Here is a 21700-nt window from a genome sequence, read left to right on the forward strand (position 1 = left end):
ACATCCGATCGCATACACGCACACTGACGATATCGCACATGCCCGCTCACACACTCACAACATCCGGAGATACCACATGCTTCCGGCCATGTGATCCTCCGGCAGGTCCTGGAAGGTCACTGCACGCACAGTATCGCCGCCGAGAAGCAAGCGATATCACTGGATGTTGTTGTGTGTGGATGCGATCTGGTGTGTGTGTGTGTGTGTGTGTGTGTGTGTGTGTGTGTGTGTGTGTTCCGCCGCTGCAGGACCTTGATGCGCTCACCTGCTCCCGGTCGGCGTCTGGTGAGTATGACTGCGGGGTCTTCTTTCTTCTATCTTCTGGGGGTGCCCGCTGCCTATAATGAAGTGTCTTGCAGTGTCTTTAACTCCTTCTCCGCTGCATGACACTTCATTATTGACCGCAGCGTATGCGTACTGGGAGCCGGTGTACGCTGGAGCGGGCGATGCATGCGGAGGGCCGGGGCGAGCGGCTAATCCATGCGGGGGGCGGGGCCAGACCGAGGCGAGCGGCCAATCTGTGGGGGGGGGGCGGGGCCAGGCCGAGCCCTGCAGCCAATCCGACAGTTGTCACTCTAACGACACTGTCACAGTGACACAATTTTGGAGCAAGACAGACAGACAGAATAAGGCAATTATATATATAGATGGCCAAAATATGACCAATACCTCACATTTATTATCAATTTTATCATTTTATTATCGCACAATTTTGCAGGATGCAGCCGGTCCCCTGGGATGTCTGTCCATTGTGCCAGTGCACCTAGGTGCTGGGCAGCCCGCCTGATCCAATCGCCTGATCCAATAGAAGGGCGTGATCAATAGACTTTGCCTGGACACTGTGCATTGCACGAATCTGTGTGACTGACGCCCTATATTAGATCTTATTTGTGTGCAGTTTTGTGCCGGCAACCTCCCCCTCCTGATATATTAGGCTAGGGGTGGTTGTTTTATAGGCATTCTGCACCTGTGATCTTCCAACCTTTATCATGGGGGGCTGTGTGCATCTTGCATGTGCTTTTGCCACTATCTGACCATTTTATGGCTGTTGGCTTTATTTCTGGTGAGTTTTTTCTATGAATTTATTCTAATGTCCTATGATGAGCTTTTTTTGTTCCATTACTCTCAGTAACCGCTGCAGCCAATCACAGATGTGAGAATAGAATCAATTTTGTTCTCATTGTGTCCATCTTGTCTTATAACTAAGGTTACTTTCACACTTGCGTCGTTTGGCATCCGTCACAATGCGTTGTGTGACGCATGTGACGGATGCGTTTTAAATAGTGTGAACGGATTCCTGTGAAATAACACATTGTGTTAGTTTTCTTTAGCCGAGAGGGAGAGCCCCCATCATCACCGCACACACCCTGGCACTACCGCCCCCATCATCACAGCACACACCCTGGCACTACCGCCCCCATCATCACAGCACACACCCTGGCACTACCGCCCCCATCATCACCGCACACACCCTGGCACTACCGCCCCCATCATCACCGCACACACCCCGGCACTACCGCCCCCATCATCACCGCTCACACCTCGGCACTACCTTAGTGACATCCCCGCTGACAGCACGATTCACTTCAGTTGCTGCGTGGAGCTGACAGAGAGCGGCGGTGTTCTACAGCCGCTCCTGTCAGCTTCATGTAGCAGAGCTGAGTCGTGGGACCTCGTGTGAATTACACCGGACCTGGAGGGGTATTTGGGGATTAATAAAGTGGTGAAAGAGGGTGTTTTTTTGTCTTTTATTCCAAATAAAGTATTTTTTCGGGTGTATGTGTTTATTTACTTTCACTTACAGGTTAATCATTGTGGGTGTCTCATAGACGCCTGCCATGATTAACCTAGGACTTCGTGGCAGCTATGGGCTGCCATTAACTTTTTAGTACCCAGATTGTCACCACACTAGGGCAATTCGGGATGAGCCAGGTAGAGTCCCGGGACTGTCGCATCTAATGGATGCGGCAATTCCGGTCGGCTGCTGGCCGATATTTTTAGGCTGGAGGGCTCCCCATAACATGGGGCTCCCCATCCTGAGAATACCAGCCTTCAGCCATGTGGCTTTACTTTGGCTGGTATCAAAATTGGGGGGACCACAAGTCGTATTTTTGTTAATTATTTATTTATTTTACTGCACAATACAGACCCGCCCACCAGCGGCTGTGATTGGTTGCAGTAAGACAGCTATCACACAGTGTGTCTGACTGCAACCAATCCAAGGCATCGGTGGGCAGGGAAAGCAGGGAATATGAGATGGAATAATGAACGGCCGGCATTTTCAGAAGAGGAAAAGCAGCCAGAGAAGTGTGACATCCGTGAAGCGCCACGCCGGTGAGAGGGGGAGACCGACCAACAGAGAGAGAGAGACCAGGAGTGATTTTAAACGATTTCGGACGTTCTGCTGGACATGCCGAGCATGCTCAGAACTTCACGGAATCCTACACTGGATTCCGTCGCCAAATGCATGGCAACGGAATCTAGCACCATAGAGTTTCATTATGCCTCCTAACGGATCCCGACGGAATCCTGCGGAGTGCGTTTTTTACAGCAAGAAAACAACGCTACATTCAGCGTTCCTTCCGCCTGACGGTCACCGATAAAACTGATGCGCCGCGGGGCGGATGCAATGCAAGACCATCCGTTGCAATCCGCCCTTAATAGAAACCTATGAGGAATAAATGGCTTCCTGCAACGGTTACCGTAATTCCTCAAGGCGGCGGATTGCAATGGATGCCACACAACGCAAGTGTGAAAGCACCCAAATGATGTCATAGGGTTCAGCTAACACTGATGGGGGGGGGGGGGGGAAGAGGGGGTAAATTTCACTTTTCTGCTCACACCCTTACTGCTCCTATTGGTTTCATAGTTCAGAGGGGACTTTTCCTTTATCTGTGACCCTATATAAACTGGTCACGTACTAATAAATAATTCTTCTTTAAGTACAGCATATTAAGCACTGTGTGCTGTATTGATTTCCCGAGCGCTCGTAAAAAAAAAAAAAAATCTTATTCATTTGGAGTTCAAGAGGCAAAGGAGTGTATTTTGCTCACAAAATTCTCTCATACTGGATTCAGTTAATTACATAAACCATTGATTGGAGGTCTGCACACCACGCTGCAGGGAACCAGAGCCCCCCCCCCCCCTTAAAGTCCTATGTTGGTAATATCTTATCTGGAATTAAAGCCACTTTCTGGGCTTAAGGCCCTGTCACACGCAGCGATATCGCTAGCGAGCGTACCCTCCCCCGTCGTTTGTGCGTCACGGGCAAATCGCTGCCTGTGGCGTACAATATCGTTCGGAGCAGTCACACGGACTTACGTGCCTAGCGACGTCGCTGTGGCCGGCGAACCGCCTGATTTCTCAGGGGGCGGTTCGTGCGGTGTCACAACGGCATCACTAAGCGGCTGCCCAATAGAAGCTGAGGGGCGGAGATGAGTGGCCGTAGCATCCCGCCCACCTCCTTCCTTCCTCATTGACGGCGGCCGTAGGTAAGCTGTAGTTACGTCGTTCCCGAGGTGTCACACGTAGCGATGTGTGCTGCCGCAGGAACGACAAACAACCTGCGAGATCAACAATCAACGATTTTTTGAAAATGAGCGACGTGTCAACAATGGACGATTTGGTATTTTCCATCGTTAACGGTCGCTCGTTGGTGTTACACACAATGACGTCGCTAACGATGCCGGATGTGCATCACGGAATCCATGACCCAGGCGATATATCGTTAGATACGTGTGACGGGGCCTTGATTCTGATGCGTTGGCAATAATCTAATACTCATTGTGAGGAATGATGCACGTTACTTGCTTTGTGAATGAAGTTGCATCCATCCATGACCAATCTCACATCGGACAAGCAGGAGATTGCACCCTGACATCCGCCTTTACATTTGCAACTTTACAATTTTGAGAAGAATGTTATTTTTCCTGATGATCACAGCTTTTACCTGTAAGAATGAGCAGGATGTCCCCATACTGACATCTAGGGTGACCTTGCCCAGGAGGAGCTGCACTTTGCCCGATTTTCTGATGACCAGTTTCCCAATCTGACCCTCAGACAGATCCTTCAGGGAGCAGTTTTCTTCTGCCGCATTTGCCTCCTATTATTAAAGAACAGATGTTATGGAGATAACAGTGATCCAGCATTTATGATCAGCATATGAGCGTGTCTAATTAGCGTGCCATAAATAGAGGGATTCATCACAGCCATGCAAATAACATCATGGGTTGCGAGTCTACGGGGGCTAAAGCGCCCGTCCGTTGGGCAACTACAGACATCAATGACCAGCAGTCACACAACGCTGTGTTCACCGACATTCAGAATCTCTGCACGGTCGCCCCATAAAATCCATTTGGGATTTTATAAGGTTGGGCCACTATTTTTATTTTTTTTTTGCTATCCCCAAAAAGAAGGGAATTTTGTTACTTACCGTAAATTCCTTTTCTTCTAGCTCCTATTGGGAGACCCAGACGATTGGTGTATAGCTACTGCCTCCGGAGGCCACACAAAGCATTACACTAAAAAGTGTAAGGCCCCTCCCCTTCTGGCTATACACCCCCCGTGGGAACACGGGATGCTCAGTTTTAGTACTAAAGCAAGAAGGAGGAAAGCCAATAACTGGTTTAAACAAATTCACTCCGAGTAACATCGGAGAACTGAAAACCGTTCAACATGAACAACATGTGTACCCGAAAAAACCAAAAATCCCGAAGGACAACAATGCGGGTGCTGGGTCTCCCAATAGGAGCTAGAAGAAAAGGAATTTACGGTAAGTAACAAAATTCCCTTCTTCTTCGGCGCTCCATTGGGAGACCCAGACGATTGGGACGTCCAAAAGCAGTCCCTGGGTGGGTAAAGAAATACCTCATGTTAGAGCTGCAAAGACGGCCCTCCCCTACGGGGAGGCAACTGCCGCCTGCAGGACTCTTCTACCTAGGCTGGCGTCCGCCGAAGCATAGGTATGCACCTGATAATGTTTGGTGAAAGTGTGCAGACTCGACCAGGTAGCTGCCTGGCACACCTGTTGAGCCGTAGCCTGGTGTCGCAATGCCCAGGACGCACCCACAGCTCTGGTTGAGTGGGCCTTTAGCCCTGAAGGAACCGGAAGCCCAGCAGAACGGTAGGCTTCCAGAATCGGTTCTTTGATCCATCGAGCCAGGGTGGCTTTGGAAGCCTGCGACCCTTTGCGCTTACCAGCGACAAGGACAAAGAGTGCATCGGCGCGGCGCAGGGGCGCCGTGCGGGAAATGTAGATTCTGAGTGCTCTCACCAGATCTAACAAATGTAAATCCTTCTCATACCGATGAACTGCATGAGGACAAAAGGAAGGCAAGGAGATATCCTGATTAAGATGAAAAGAGGATACCACCTTAGGGAGAAACTCCTGAATGGGGCGCAGCACTACCTTGTCCTGGTGGAAGACCAGGAAAGGAGCCTTGGATGACAGTGCTGCTAGCTCAGACACTCTCCGAAGAGATGTGATCGCTACCAGAAAAGCCACTTTCTGTGATAGTCGAGAAAGTGAAACATCTCTCAGAGGCTCGAAGGGCGGCTTCTGGAGGGCAACTAGTACCCTGTTCAGATCCCATGGATCTAACGGCCGCTTGTACGGGGGTACGATATGACAAACCCCCTGCAGGAACGTGCGCACCTTAGAAAGTCGTGCTAGACGCTTCTGAAAAAAGACGGATAGCGCCGAGACTTGCCCTTTAAGGGAGCCGAGCGACAAACCTTTTTCTAACCCAGATTGCAGGAAAGAAAGAAAAGTAGGCAATGCAAATGGCCAGGGGGACACTCCCTGAGCAGAGCACCAGGATAAGAATATCTTCCACGTTCTGTGGTAGATCTTAGCAGACGTGGGCTTCCTAGCCTGTCTCATGGTGGCAACGACCCCTTGGGATAATCCTGAAGACGCTAGGATCCAGGACTCAATGGCCACACAGTCAGGTTCAGGGCCGCAGAATTCCGATGGAAAAACGGCCCTTGGGACAGTAAGTCTGGTCGGTCTGGTAGTGCCCACGGTTGGCCGACCGTGAGATGCCACAGATCCGGGTACCACGACCTCCTCGGCCAGTCTGGGGCGACGAGTATGACGCGGCTGCAATCGGATCTGATCTTGCGTAGCACTCTGCAAGAGTGCCAGAGGTGGAAACACGTAAGGGAGCCGGAACTGCGACCAATCTTGCACCAAGGCGTCTACCGCCAGAGCTCTTTGATCGCGAGACCGCGCCATGAAGGTCAGGACCTTGTTGTTGTGCCGAGACGCCATTAAGTCGACGTCCGGCACCCCACAGCGGCGACAGATATCCTGAAACACGTCCGGGTGAAGGGACCACTCCCCTGCGTCCATACCCCGGCGACTGAGGAAGTCTGCTTCCCAGTTTTCCACGCCCGGGATGTGAACCGCGGATATGGTGGATGCTCTGTCCTCCACCCACATCAGAATCCGCCGGACTTCCTGGAAGGCTTGCCGGCTGCGTGTCCCTCCTTGGTGGTTGATGTATGCCACCGCTGTGGAGTTGTCCGACTGAATTCGGATCTGCTTTCCTTCCAGCCACTGCTGGAAGGCTAGTAGGGCCAGATACACTGCCCTGATTTCCAGAACATTGATCTGAAGGGTGGACTCCTGCTGAGTCCACGTCCCCTGAGCCCTGTGGTGGAGAAAAACTGCTCCCCACCCTGACAGACTCGCGTCTGTCGTGACCACTGCCCAGGATGGGGGAAGGAAGGATCTTCCCTGCGATAAAGAGGTGGGAAGAAGCCACCACTGCAAAGAGTCCTTGGTCGTCTGGGAAAGGGAGACTTCCCTGTCCAGGGATGTTGACTTCCCGTCCCATTGGCGGAGAATGTCCCACTGAAGTGGGCGCAGGTGAAACTGCGCAAACGGGACTGCCTCCATTGCTGCCACCATCTTCCCTAGGAAGTGCATGAGGCGCCTTAAGGGGTGCGACTGACCTTGAAGGAGAGACTGCACCCCTGTCTGTAGTGACCGCCGCTTGTCCAGCGGAAGCTTCACTATCGCTGAGAGAGTATGAAACTCCATGCCAAGATACGTTAGTGATTGGGTCGGTGACAGATTGGACTTTGAAAAGTTGATGATCCACCCGAAAGCCTGGAGAGTCTCCAGCGCAACATTCAGGCTGAGTTGGCATGCCTCTTGAGAGGGTGCTTTGACAAGTAGATCGTCCAAGTAAGGGATCACCGAGTGTCCCTGAGAGTGCAAGATCGCTACCACTGCCGCCATGACCTTGGTGAAAACCCGTGGGGCTGTCGCCAGACCAAATGGCAGAGCTACGAATTGAAGATGGTCGTCTCCTATCACGAAACGCAGAAAGCGTTGGTGCTCTGTAGCAATCGGCACGTGGAGATAAGCATCTTTGATGTCTATTGATGCCAGGAAATCTCCTTGAGACATTGAGGCAATGACGGAGCGGAGGGATTCCATCCGGAACCGCCTGGCGTTCACATGCTTGTTGAGCAGTTTTAGGTCCAGAACAGGACGGAATGAGCCGTCCTTTTTTGGCACCACAAAGAGATTGGAGTAAAAACCTTGTCCTTGTTCCTGAAGAGGAACAGGGATCACCACTCCTTCTGCTCTTAGAGAGCCCACCGCCTGCAGAAGGGCATCTGCTCGGTCGGGATGTGGGGAAGTTCTGAAGAACCGAGGCCGAGGACGAGAACTGAACTCTATCCTGTACCTGTGAGACAAAATGTCTGTTACCCACCGGTCCTTGACCTGTGGCAGCCAAATGTCGCAAAAGCGGGAGAGCCTGCCACCGACCGAGGATGCGGAGAGAGGAGGCCGAAAGTCATGAGGCAGCCGGCTTGGAAGCGGTTCCTCCGGTTGCTTTCTTGGGGCGTGAGTGAGCCCGCCAGGAATCCGAGCTCCTTTGCTCCTTCTGAGTCCCTTTGGACGAGGAGAATTGGGGCTTGCCCGAGCCTCGAAAGGACCGAAACCTCGACTGCCACTTCCTCTGTTGAGGTTTGCTTGATCTGGGCTGGGGTAAGGAGGAGTCCTTACCCTTGGACTGTTTAATGATTTCAGCCAATTGCTCACCAAACAGTCTGTCTCCAGATAGTGGCAAGCTGGTTAAACATTTCTTGGAAGCAGAATCTGCTTTCCATTCCTTTAACCACAAGGCTCTGCGCAAAACCACAGAGTTGGCGGACGCCATTGAGGTACGGCTCGTAGAGTCCAGTACCGCATTGATAGCGTAGGTCGCAAACGCAGACATTTGCGTAGTTAAGGACGCCACTTGCGGGACTGCTGGACGTATGATAGAGTCCACCTGCGCCAGACCAGCTGAAATAGCTTGGAGTGCCCACACGGCCGCGAATGCTGGAGCAAACGACGCGCCGATAGCTTCGTAGACAGATTTTAACCAAAGGTCCATCTGTCTGTCATTGGCATCTTTAAGTGAAGCCCCGTCTTCCACTGCAACTATGGATCTAGCCGCAAGCCTGGAGATTGGGGGGTCCACCTTTGGACACTGGGTCCAGCGTTTGACCACGTCAGGGGGAAAGGGATAACGTGTATCCTTAAGACGTTTGGAAAAACGCTTGTCTGGATAAGCATGGTGTTTCTGGACTGCTTCTCTGAAGTCAGCGTGGTCCAGAAAAGTACTCAGTTTACGCTTGGGATACCTGAAATGGAATTTCTCCTGCTGAGCAGCTGCCTCCTCTGCTGAAGGGGCTGGGGGAGAAATGTCCAATAGTCTATTGATGGCCGCTATAAGGTCATTTACCATGGCGTCACCGTCAGGGGTATCTAGATTGAGAGCGGTTTCAGGATTAGACTCCTGCTCACCCTCGTCTGTGTCCTCAAACAGAGATTCTTCTCTCTGAGACCCTGACCAGCGTGATGACGTGGAGGGTCTCTCCCAGCGAGCTCGCTTAGGCTGCCTGGGACTGTCTTCTGAGTCCGAGTCCTCAGCCTGAGAAGCCCGGGACCCCCTTGAAGCACGGATTAGCTCCAACTGAGGGGGACCGGGGAACATTGACACAGCAGCGTCCATGGTCTGAGTGACTGGCCTGGCCTGCAAGGTCTCCAGGATTTTTGTCATAGTCACAGACATCTTGTCAGCAAAAACTGCAAACTCTGTTCCCGTCACCGGGGCAGGGTTCACAGGCGTCTCTGCCTGGTCCACTACCACCATAGACTCCGGCTGACGAAGTGGCACAGGGATCGAACATTGCACACAATGGGGATCATTGGAACCTGCCGGTAGATCAGCCCCACATGCGGCACAAGCAGCGTATACAGCCTGTGTCTTGGCACCCTTGCGTTTTGCAGGTGACATGTTGTTGTCTCCTCAGAGCAATATAGGGTCTACAGCCAAGAAGCGACCTTACAGTGCAAATATATATGAATATATGGTACAGAGAAAAGAGTACACCAATATCACACTGTGGCACTAGAGGGGCCAGCACTAATGTGCTGCTTACCGCCCGCTTAACGCGGGTGTGTGGTCGCCAGAAATCCCTTGTCTGAGTCTCCCAGGGCTATGTCCGTTCTCCAGCCAGACTGCATGCAGGAATGGCTGCCGGCGTCCTGTGGAGAGGGGCGGGCCCTGGGCGTGTGCAGACAAAGTGCGGGAAACCTGCGTCCCCACTGTGCCAAGTGAGAGGGCTGGAGTATGTAAATAAGACTCCAGCCCTCGGCGCCGACTATCGTACAGCGTCTCTCCCCTTCCCTGAGTGACAGGGTGGGGGCGGGAACGAAGCGGAGCTAGGCCGCAAAAGCCGGGGACTAAATTTATAAGCGCCGCCGTCGTAAAAGCACGGTCGGCGCTAAGTCCCCGGCGCACCACAAGTCTCAGCCGCGCCGCCGCTCCAGGGGCGGTCGGCGCGGCAGTCCCCAACACATAAAGTCCCTCAGCAAAGTTGCAGAGACTGTAGCCCTAGCGCTCAGCGCTACTGTCCCCGGCGCACTAGCACACCCAGCAAGTCTGGAGTGTGCGCGGCCTTTCCATACGGGGACACAGAGTACCTGTTAATGTTGCAGGGCCTTGTCCCTGAACGGTACCCAGCTCCGTATCCAGCAGGTTCTATGGGTCTGTGGATGGAGCCCGGCCTCAGGGCTTGGGGGCCGGTAAGATCCCACTTCCTCAGAGCCCCTCAGGGGGATGGGGAAGGAAAGCAGCATGTGGGCTCCAGCCTCCGTACCCGCAATGGGTACCTCAACCTTGACAAACCACAAGTGGGGTGAGAAGGGAGCATGCTGGGGGCCCTATATGGGCCCTCTTTTCTTCCATCCGATATAGTCAGCAGCTACTGCTGACCAAACAGTGGAGCTATGCGTGGATGTCTGACCTCCTTCGCACAAAGCTTGAAAACTGAGCATCCCGTGTTCCCACGGGGGGTGTATAGCCAGAAGGGGAGGGGCCTTACACTTTTTAGTGTAATGCTTTGTGTGGCCTCCGGAGGCAGTAGCTATACACCAATCGTCTGGGTCTCCCAATGGAGCGCCGAAGAAACATCTATATTGCCTTTCTTATAGCCTGTCTACCCCACCATGTTACTTTTTTCAACATCTGTCCACCTTTTTGAGTGGTTTTCTGCATCCTCAACATTTCCTCTGCAGGGGTCCGCACCCGATGCCAACATATCCCATGAACGCTGGCATCCAAACCAGCACTATTAATACCCAGGACACCCCCTTTCTAAGCCCATCCACTCCACGCTGGGGGGGTGAGGAGGGGGCAGACTAATGCACAGCAGCCGTACAGAACTTCCCTGGAGCATGCTCCTTTTATTGCCTCATTAAAGAGGGAAGATGTCACCAAGTGTTTCCCTAATGAGCTGCGGCCACCACCAGTGGGCCCTTATATACAGTATTCTGGAATACTGTATATAAGAGCCCAGGCCGCTCTGTATAATGTAAGAAACACCTTTATAATACTCAACTGGGGGGCAATTCGCTCTGATTGGTGTCGCTGCTCTTGGTCCGGTACCTCCTAAATCTTATGTGATCGCCGTCCTCCTGCCGAGCCCCGTGTGCATGACGCGTCTTGTGTCATCCACACAGAGGCCGCCATTGAGCTCCTGTGCAGGCACTTTTACCTGCCCTGCTGAGGGCAGAACAAAGTACTATATTGCGCAGGCGCTAGGAAAGGTCAAAGACCGCCTGCACAAGAGCACTACAATACTCTGATCTGCCCTCAGCTGGGAAAAACAAAGTGTGCCTGCGCAGGAGCGCAATGGAGACCTCTGTGTGAATGACATAGGACGCGTCTTCCACATGGGGCTGGGCGAGGACGACAGCAAACACACAAGATGGAGGAGGCACCGGACCGAGAGCAGCAACACCCATTAGACCGGACCGCCCCATAGGTGAGTATTATACAGGTGTTTTTTTTACATAATACAGAGCGGCCTGGGCTCTTATATACCGCATTCTAGAATACTGTATATAAAGACTCACTGGTGATGGCCGCAGCTCATAAGGAAAAATACTGGTGACAGGTTCCCTCTAAGACAGATCTGGAAGACCAAAAGCAAACAGCCTTAGGCCCTGTGCGCACGCTGCAGATTTACCGCAGATTTTGCCGCAGAAAATGTGTCCAACATTGCTGCAATCATTTCCCAGCAAATCCTATGGGTTTTAAAAAAATGCTGTGCGCACACTGCGTTTTTTTATACCCACGAATTTACCGCTGCAGAATTAATGAGTGTCACTTTTCCGCAGGTACTTGCGGTTTTTGCCATAGGTAATGGTAAAAATCTGCAGGGACCAACCTGTGGAAAATCCACGGCAAACCACGGTAAAAGCGCATGCAGATTTCGTTGTGTTTTTTTATACCGCGGGTGCGGGATTCTTTAGGAGGATCCAGATTTTCCTTTAGAAAATAGCACTTTCTAGTGCGCACATAGCCTTATACAGGATGTCTTGGGAAGCCCAGACAAAGAAGAGCAAAGGGACCGTCTGACTGCCAGCGGCAGGATGACAACATGGGCAATGTGTTTATAAAATTGTCCAATTTGATGCATGACCAAAGAGGCCAGTAGTAGCGGCTGTCCCATCTAATACACCCCAGTGATCATTAAAAGGGGTTATCCAAAAGTTTTACGAATTGAAGTAACTGTAGTAAATGTAATAAAATGGATTACTCCAGAGAGGACGTGCCACACATCCACATGACATCGTTGCAGGAAAGGAAACCAAGAACGAGGGCCCACTGGAGCATCAGCTTAAAGGGAATCTGTCACCAGGTTTTTGCTATGTAATCTGAGACCTTGATTCATCACGGTTTCCGCTACTGCAGATGTAGCAGTACTAAGAATGCAGAGTTCTGTATACCCCCATTAACACCACTGATTGACAGAAAGCTGATTCTCGCTGGTGGGGGTCAGGGTTACACACAGCAGCAGGACTAGTTGGCACCAGATAACTAGTCCAGTGTTTTTTCAGCAGGAGATCATCACTAATCTCACTGAAATAGCAACAGCCTAGTAAGTGATACATCAATGGAATCAGGGTTTCTGCCCCTAAATCATGCTGCTCAGATTACATAGCAAAAACCTGCTGACAGAGTCCTTTCAACTTGTACAACTCCCTTAACCTGGCCAAATATTTCCTGCCACCCACAGAACGGATTCATTTTCACCTGTAACCTATGCGGTCCTGTGTTTTCTCTTGTCCTCAGCAAATATCTTGCCCGTTCTTTCTTTTTGACTGGGCACATTTATGGGGGTGGGAGATGATTATTTTATGTACAAGGCTACATAAAAGAGTCCTATGCACCTGGCTTTTGTCCTTCACTAGTAACATGTGGCCGTCCTCGCTCTGTACTTCAGTCCGGACAGGTCGGGAATCCTGGGTAGGCGGCTGTCCTGGAAGAGTGTCCGGGAGCTGCATGAAGAACAGAGCGTCTTCTCCAGAGACCTGCAGAGATTCCAGTAACTCCGGGAGGGACAGGTCCTTTTTCTCTGGGGGCTTTTTCACTGCTGGAGCTTTGGTTGGTGGAACACCGGACTTTACAGCACCCTCGCCTTCTTCCATAGGTTCTTCCTTCACTGTGAAAGGGAAAACACATCCTAGGCATCACCGTTTAAGCGTAGGTTGACAAGGGGCAAAAAAGCACTGGTGAACACAGAGACAAATAATATGTGGGCCCCTTTCAGTCACACAACTCATCATCATGCACAATTCCACCTATTTGGAGGTAGAAATGGGTCCCCTTACCTCTTGTAGGTTGCACCAATGATATGTCTGCCCCTGCTTTTAAGTTGTTTGTTTAAGATCAAAATGTGCCTCTTATCCAAAGGAAGGTTTTGACCTTTGAGACTCACTAATCCTAAGAACAAGTCTCCACAGAGCTCAATCTAAACAAAGCAGAGGTCAGGCATGTGCTCCTCCACGCCATTCATTGTCTGTGGGATTGCTGGAGAAGGCAGAGTACAGCTAATCTTTCTCTATAGAGCCCGGTCCTTGGGATTGCTTGGGGTGGGAGGGGGTTTCAGTGATCAGACATCCAACAATGGCTAAGGTATCCCCTAGCCGCTCTTCACCCAGGGAATTCCCACCCCAAGCCTCTCTTCCCCCAGGGAATCCCCCCCTTGCCTCTCTTCCCCCAGAGAATTCCCCCCCCCTTGCCTCTCTTCCCCCAGGGAATTCCCCCCCCTAGCCTCTCTTCCCCCAGGGAATTCCCCCCCCCTAGCCTCTCTTCCCCAGGAAATCCCCCCCCCCCAGCGAATTCCTCCCCTCCCTAGCCTCTCTTCCCCCAGTGAATTCCCCCCTAGCCTCTCTACCCCCAGTGAATTCCCCCCCCAGCCTCTCTTCCTCCAGGGAGCCCCCCCCCCCAGCTTCTCTTCCCCCAGGGAATCCCCCCCCTACCCTCTCTTAATCCACGGGAGTTCCCCCCCCCTACCCTCTCTTAATCCACGGGAGTTCCCCCCCCTACCCTCTCTTAATCCACGAGAGTTCCCCCCCTATCCTCTCTTAATCCACGGCGTTCCCCCCCCTACCCTCTCTTAATTCATGGAGTTCCCCCCCTACCCTCTCTTAATCCATGGAGTTCCCCCCCTACCCTCTCTTAATCCATGGAGTTCCCCCCCACCCTCTCTTAATCCATGGAGTTCCCCCTTAGCCTTCCTTAATCCAGGGATTTCCCCCCCTAAACTAAAACTCAAAATTCACCACAGATCTTTTCTTTTTGAAAGCATTCTTACTTTGCAGCGTTTTTCCCAAGCCTGCCTAAAACATTTGCACCCTGTATATAGAATGAGCATTAGACGTTCTTTTACATTTAAAAGTTAAAGGCCGAATATGCCCGCATTTACGTTTTCTTACCTTTGACAGTAGAAGGATCCACTTCCATTTTTTCTTCTTTGAGTAAATCCTTCAAGGGCTGTGTGTCCTCTTCCTCCTCCTCATCTCGGAAAAGCCAACCCGAGTGCGCAAGTGGGAGCTGTACAGGGCGATTCTGGGCATCATTTCTCAATCCTGGGTCATCTAAAAACTACAGAGTGGATGAAAGGTGCGTCAGGAACCGCACAGACCAGTACCATGCACAAGTGCCATCGGTGATGTGCAGAGAGGGCCTCCAGATACCTTGTCATTTTCCAACATTAAGAGGATCTGTTTGGTCTCCTCCTCAGTTTCCCTTTTCTCCCTTTTAATATTGATGATGTGCGAGGGTCCAACATCTCCAGAATCTGCGGGTCCATCCCATGCAGCTACAGACAAAGCAAAGGCAACATTAGATAATGAAAATAATGAGCTCTCAATCCACACGTTGTACGGTCACAGAACTGCATTACTTTTCTTCTTCAATTGCTCTGCTGGTCCCTGCTCAAAGATGGAGTGACTTTGTATGACTTGTGGCCTCCCGCGTCCTCTGCCCGGGCCATCGCGTCGGTCTCTGTTCCGATCTGACCGCTCGACTTTCACAGATACCTCCTCTTTCGGTCTTTATTGCAAAAGAAAAAGCAATAGTCACAATGGCCGTAGTAATCGTTTCCGCATGTGCAGAGTCTAGGGCGACACGTCTGGTCGCACAATTCTCTATCTGCAGACATATTATAGACCTGAGCAGTGTGTGGTCGGAAGAGACTGTCATAACAAGGGAATATGGCTTCTGACAGTGAAAACAACACAAACGTCTAAAGAAAAATAAGGAATCTGATGGCACATCCTAACAGACAAGTGTGAACAGGTGCAAACTGAACATAAAATAAACTAATAGCTGCACTCTGGGATGCTAAGGTATACAGACATTGAATATAGGAACCTGGACATGCATTACTGCTGAGGAAATACATTTAAAAATTGAGAGACTTAGTGTATAAAATAGGCCAGTTTTATGCAAGCCCAGCAGCCTGCGTCAAAGCTTATCTCGTAGGCTGGATCCCTGTCTAATGATGGCCATTTCTGGGCTGAACAGCCAACAAATTTATGGACGGGCAGGTACCTGCTACTAGAAAATTAAAAACCTCCTTAAGCTGAGGTAGGGGACTTCACTAGGTAGGGACCCAGCATGCGAGAGACGCCTTGACGCTGGCTGCTGGGCTTACATAAAACCGGCCTTCTTTATGCACCGTTTCAATTTTTACATTAATTTCCTTAGCAGTAATGCATGTCCGAGTTCCTATATTTAATGACTGTATACCTGAGCGTCTCAGAGTGCAGCTGTTTGTTAACTAAGACAGACACTTTTTTTGTTGTTTTTTAAGATTTTCAGCAAGGTGCCAACCCCTGTCCCTTAAGAGTGTTTTCACCACTCAGGATGGGGGTGACATCTCCAGTAGTCACAATAAGAATTGTTACTTAAAGATATTTTCATGCTATAAGTATGATAAGTATATCTTACAAATTACTAATGCAGTGGAACCTCGCTTATTGAGTAACCCAGTTAGCGAGAATTCGCAAAGCTTTCTGTAAATTTGTAATCTGTTTACTAGAAAGCTTTGCTGTACGAGCAAAATCCTCACCGCACACACTTCCGGTTCCGTACATCCACCGCGCTCTAACACGGTCTTGCAGTCTGCACAAACACACACAAGCACGCACGCACACACATACAGTATTATGCTCACCTTACCTTCCATCGCCGGTCTCATGGTTTTTGTAGTCCGCCGGTACATCCCGACGAGGTTGGAATCCTCGCGGCGAACTACAGGACCCAGGAAGCCGGCGATGGAAGGTAAGGTGAGCATAATGTGTACCTTCCGTTCCATCGCCGGCCTCCTGGGTCCTGTAGTTCGCCGGTATAGGCTGTGCATCGGCAACCATAGCGACGAAGCAGGAACTTCCTCTGTCACCGCTACTCAAAGGCAGCACGCTGACCAATCAGAGGCAAGCGGCTACTGCCTTTGACGTCAGCGCTCTGGTGCGGAAGTTCCTCCCTAGTCGCGATGGTTGCCAATACACAGCCCGTACTAGCGAACAGAAGTCCCAGGAGACCGGCGATGGAATTGAAGGTAAGGTGAACATAATATGTGCGTTTGCGTGCGTGCTTGTGTGTGCATGTGTGTAATGGCACAATAGGGGACCAGGATGGGACATTTAACAAGTTGTGGAACGAATCGTCTGCATTGCAATGATTTCCTATAGGAAGTCTTGCTTTGCTGAACGAGTAACTTGATTAACAAGCACACTGCCAGAACGGACTGTTCTCGTTAACCAAGGTTCCACTGCATACTTTGTTTCCATTCCTCATTATTTCCAAGATCTTTGCTTGCAGTTATAAAAGGCTAGAACCCCAATCTTAAAGGGGCATTCTCTTTGCAAACCTATATGGCAGATCCTGTGCACAAGCTTAGGTATTTCCAAAAGTCCCATAGAAGTAAATGAAAAAAGCAAAAAGTTGGGGCCCGGTTTTTGACATAGGCGGAGGCCACCACGGGCGGGAACCACATTTTTTGAACATTAATGGCATATTCAATGGATATGTAACAAATGTCTTAGATGGGACAATTCCTTTAGCGTTGGTTTCCCTTGCAATAGACACACCGATACGAGCGTTGATTCACATGATCTGGTCCGGGAGTCACATCAGTAATCTGTGCATGCCAGGCGGGAGCCCAGTGAACCGCCTCCCCGGCTCCTCTATTGATTAGCCAGCATGGCACGACGTCATGTGAAGTGGCGCTAAGCTGGCTAATCAATAGAAGAGCTGGAGTTACAAATCGATTTGCTGGGCGCCCATCTGGTAGCCATAGATTACTAATGTGTCCACTGGCCTGTATTGTTCAACTTGATTTGTACCATTTATAACCAATACTATTAAAGTGGGAGACATTCACTGCAGTGACGTATACAGAGGGGGCTTCTTATGGAGACAACCCCTAAACATACCATAATATGTCCTACTGGGAATTTGGTCTGTAGCCGGCCCCTGGCATGTCCTTACAATTGGACACAAAACTAATTTCTTGGTCAAAATACTTATCACATATTGACTTTTAAGGGTATGTCCACCCAAATATTACTTCTGGTCCAGGTTGAGAATGGTCCCAATGTTAGCCTATGTGTTTGTACACGTGGCATGATTTTTTTTTATATTATTTTTTTTCACCCAGACCTCGGGTCTTTAAGAAAAGAAAAAATCTTTGCAAACTGGAGTGTGTAAATATTAGGCAGCTGCTGCACTCGGAGCCAATCATGGCCTCAATTTTCAGATGTGACTGGTCCAATAAATTCAGGGGTTGTGTAAACTTAAAGCGAAGCCATCAGGTGCAATATGCACCCAGAACCACGAGCAGTCCTGGGTGCATATTGCTAATCCCTGCCAGCATCTAGTAGCATAGATAAAGAGAGCTTTAGAAAAAGTATTTCTAAAGATCCTTTATGATATGCTAATGAGGTCAGGGACTAGTCCCTTGAGCGTTAGTTCCCCTGGCTAGTCAGCCCCTTAGCATGTAAGCACACCCCTGTGGGCGTACTAACATGCTAATGAATGCGCAGTGTCAGAGGATGATCTCTATCACTTCTACGCCGCCATCGTGTCCAAGTCCTGGATTTCGGCTCAGTGCGTATGTTCCCGGACGTTCGGTTATGCACACTATGAACCCGGGTGTATAAGTCCTGGCTTCAAACCCATGCAGTGCGCATGACCGAAAGTCTGGGATCACGTGCACTGAACCGAAATCCAGGGCTCGGACGCGATGGCAGGAGAGAGGTGAGAGCGGCCATCCTCTGACGCTGCCCCACAGGGGCATACTAACAAGCTAAGGGGGCCAACTAGCCAGGGGAAGTTACTCCCTTGCAACTAGTCCCTGTGCTCATTAGCATATCATAAAGGATCTTTAGAAACACTTTTTCTAAAGATCTCTTGATCTATGCTAGTGTATACAGGGACAGTTAGGTAAGGATTAGCAATATGTACCCAGAACTGCTCGTGGTCCTGGGTGCGTATTGCACCTGACAGGTTCCCTTTAAAGCGTAACTATAGGTTTAAGTATTTATTTTTTTCATAAAAATAAGAACTTTTTAATACATCTTAGAGACATCTGCTGTTTGTCCTTCAAGACTGATCCTCCAGAGAAAGAAGCAAATTTGTCTGAGAAGATATATTACAAAATTGCTTATTTACATGATTACTATTGATTTATGAAACAAAAATTCTAAGGACTGTTACACTTTAACTCGGAGAAACTGCGTGTTGTGGGAGATTTTCCAGAATTGAGTGCAGTGAAATGCAAGTGTGAATGGATGACAGAAGGTCCAGAATACATGAAGGTCCTTACTCTTCTTTAATCTTCCTGCCAATTATATTGGGAGCAAATGTTTTCTGTAGAAAAGACAAAAAATAAAAAAGGCAAAGAAAAAAAAAAAAAGAACAATCAGTATTATTTCTCTATACTGTATATCACATATAATGTAAAGGATTCCTCCCTGTAAAAATTCTGAAAAGTGCAAACAGGAATTCCTCATTGCAGAACATACATATATCTATATCAGAGAAAGAGAAAGAAAAAGAAAGAGAGGAATTATATATATATATATATATATAGATGTTGATTTCGCAGTGCTTTACATACATTGGCAGCACTGCCCCCATTGGGGCTCACAATCTAAATTCCCTATCTGTACAGTATGTCTTTGGAGTGTGGGAGGAAACCGGAGAACTCAGAGGAAACCCACGCAAACATACAAACTCTTTACAGATTGTGTCCTTGGTGGGATTGGAACCCTGGACCCCAGCGCTGCAAGACTGCAGTGCTAACCACTGAGCCACCGTGCCGCCTGTAAGCGCTCCTTTTGTACACTGCACTCACCTTTCTGACACCACCGAGGGTAAGATCCCGGGAACGGATGGAAGGAAGGCGACCCGGAGTGAGAGGGGCTGAAGGTCTGCGTCCAACCAGACCCCTTGCTCCACCAATTGTGGTCCTGGAGGCACCAGGAGGGGGATCCTTCTTCCCATCAGACATCCTGTGAAATGCAGAAAAGAATGAAGTTGGCCGATCATAGAAACCAATGAAAGCCTCCAGGTCTCTCTATGTACAGAGGAAGAGTGTCTACCTAAAGTATCTTTTATAAATGGAGTTAAAGGGAACGTCCAGGAATAAACAAATATGGCTGCCTTTTTGCAGAGCAGAAGCCACCAGTGTGATCCCAGCAGTGTCCCTACAGATTATTATTATAGTGCCATTTATTCCATGGCGCTTTACAAGTGAAAGAGGGTATACGTACAACAATCATTAACAGTACAAGACAGACTGGTATAGGAGGAGAGAGGACCCTGCCCGCGAGGGCTCACAGTCTACAGGGAATGGGTGATGGTACAATAGGTGAGGACAGAGCTGGTTGCGCAGTGGTCTACTGGACTGAGGGTTATTGTAGGTTGTAGGCTTGTTGGAAGAGGTGGGTCTTCAGGTTCCTCTTGAAGCTTTCCACGGTGGGAGAAAGTCTGATATGCTGGTGTAGAGAGTTCCAGAGTATGGGGGATGCGCGGGAGAAATCTTGTATGCGATTGTGGGAAGAGGAGTAGAGTGACCCTCGTCATCACAGGGATACTGTCGAGCCACACAGGCGGCCATTGACTATACGGCTACACTACCATGGTGCACCTACCACCGGAGACATCACTGCAAAGATGGAGCAGGGGAGGGGAGCCACACAATTCCCCCCCTTGTCCCCGGCGGTATGTGCTACATGGGAGCGTAGCCATAGTGTCACTGGCCGCCCATGTGGCCCGCCATTATCCCTATAACAAGCTCCTGTCAGATTTCTTAAAGTCTTGTTAGTTTCTTGGGCACCTTACATAGCAAAAAAAAAAAAAATTCGGTTTCCTTTGTGAGAATTTTCGACTAAGGCTATGTGCGCACGTTGCGTAAATACATGCAGTTACGCTGCGCTTTGTAGCGCAGCATAACTGCATGCGTCCTGCGTCCCCTGCACAGTCTATGGAGATTGTGCAGGGGCCGTGCGCACGTGGCGTTTTAGAGCGCAGCGCTTCGGCTACTGCCGAAGCGCTGCATAAAAAGAAGTGACATGTCACTTCTTCCGTGCGCTTTGCCGGCAGCTCCTGCTCTGTCTATGGCAGCAGCTGCAGGCAGAGCGCATGGAATCGGCTTCACTACGGACATTTCTGCAGCGATTTAAAGCGCACATGTGCTCTTCAGATCGCTGCAGAAATTTCTGCAGTGAACTGTACGCAACGTGCGCACATAGCCTAAAAGTCCAAACACAGACCTGAGGCTTCCTGTCTCTTCATTCATCGAGAATGACACCGCCAGCAGTCATGACCTTAATGCCCCTTTAAGTCTTAAAAGGGGTAGTCCATTGTGGCCCCATTCTTGCTTGGTGGGCGAGCGGCACTGATGAGGTCATCTTTGTGCACACTTACACATATGTATGACGCAGTAGATATGCCCAATCAGGGCCTATATGTACAGACGTGACGTCCTCCGCAGCGGTCACCTTCTGGGGCAGCAACGGGTGACACCAGATAACTCATCGGTTGTTTAATGTTAGCACAACCTGCTCACTTTGGTAAAACTGTCCAACTATATGATGTGTATAGCAGATTTCAAAGGGGAAAAAAAAAAGCAAGGATTGGGCATGTGGGATGTCAATATGCCCAATCCCTAGCTCTCCTCCAAGGGATAATACCATTAGTGGGTGTCTGGGCATGCTGGGAGTTGTAGTTTTGCCATAGACTGGGGAACACTACACTAATGGATCGGGCACATCACCCTGACTAGTGGGACTACAGCTCCCATCATGCCATGATTGCACTGAGGACGGTTGCCCTGCACTCCCCCATGCAGCATTTCCTCACACTATTATGGACAACGCAGCGTTATACAGAGGGCTGAGCTCACACTGCGCCCTATACAGCGCCCCATACCCCTGCACACCGGAGACACCGCTCACCTGCCGAAGCTCACCGCATGTTCCGTGCTGCAGCAGACACACAACAGACGTCACTGCTGACGTCACTTCCGCTCCGCGCTAGGGCCGCTGGGACGTGTAGTCCTGACACCGTGAGAACGCGTGTGCGCCGGCAGCGCAGCCGTGTAATGTGAACTGTCATCATCTTCGTGGATTTCCCCCCGTGTCCTATGTACAGGGAAGTGACGGATGGTTTATACCTGGACTAATCAGACGCTGAAGTAGAGACCTTTATCAATGGGGGGGAATAATGAACCCTTTCCTGACCTGGATTTATTTTAACATGCCGATACCAAATAATGCCATTTAATGTTATTTTTTTACTGGGGGAAAGGATAAATGTAACTAATTTGTTCT

The 21700-nt window shown here is 50.0% G+C and overlaps 1 protein-coding gene across 1 annotated transcript in view; it reads right to left on the minus strand.

Annotated features, from left to right (window-relative positions):
- Positions 1 to 21404, minus strand: part of POLR3D (RNA polymerase III subunit D) — a 34155-nt gene extending 12751 nt beyond the window's left edge. The window contains exons 1-8 of the mRNA XM_075346447.1: positions 21326 to 21404; positions 19222 to 19378; positions 18691 to 18734; positions 14764 to 14912; positions 14555 to 14679; positions 14294 to 14462; positions 12746 to 13017; positions 3950 to 4102 (exon numbers count right to left, since the gene is read on the minus strand). Coding sequence (XP_075202562.1) covers positions 3950 to 4102; positions 12746 to 13017; positions 14294 to 14462; positions 14555 to 14679; positions 14764 to 14912; positions 18691 to 18734; positions 19222 to 19377 — 1068 coding nt within the window. The 5' untranslated portion in view covers position 19378; positions 21326 to 21404. The remainder of the gene's footprint in view (positions 1 to 3949; positions 4103 to 12745; positions 13018 to 14293; positions 14463 to 14554; positions 14680 to 14763; positions 14913 to 18690; positions 18735 to 19221; positions 19379 to 21325) is intronic.
- Positions 21405 to 21700: the final 296 nt, after the last annotated feature.

This window comes from Anomaloglossus baeobatrachus, chromosome 4, assembly GCF_048569485.1.
Source record: "Anomaloglossus baeobatrachus isolate aAnoBae1 chromosome 4, aAnoBae1.hap1, whole genome shotgun sequence".
NCBI classification, from domain to species: Eukaryota; Metazoa; Chordata; class Amphibia; order Anura; family Aromobatidae; genus Anomaloglossus; species Anomaloglossus baeobatrachus.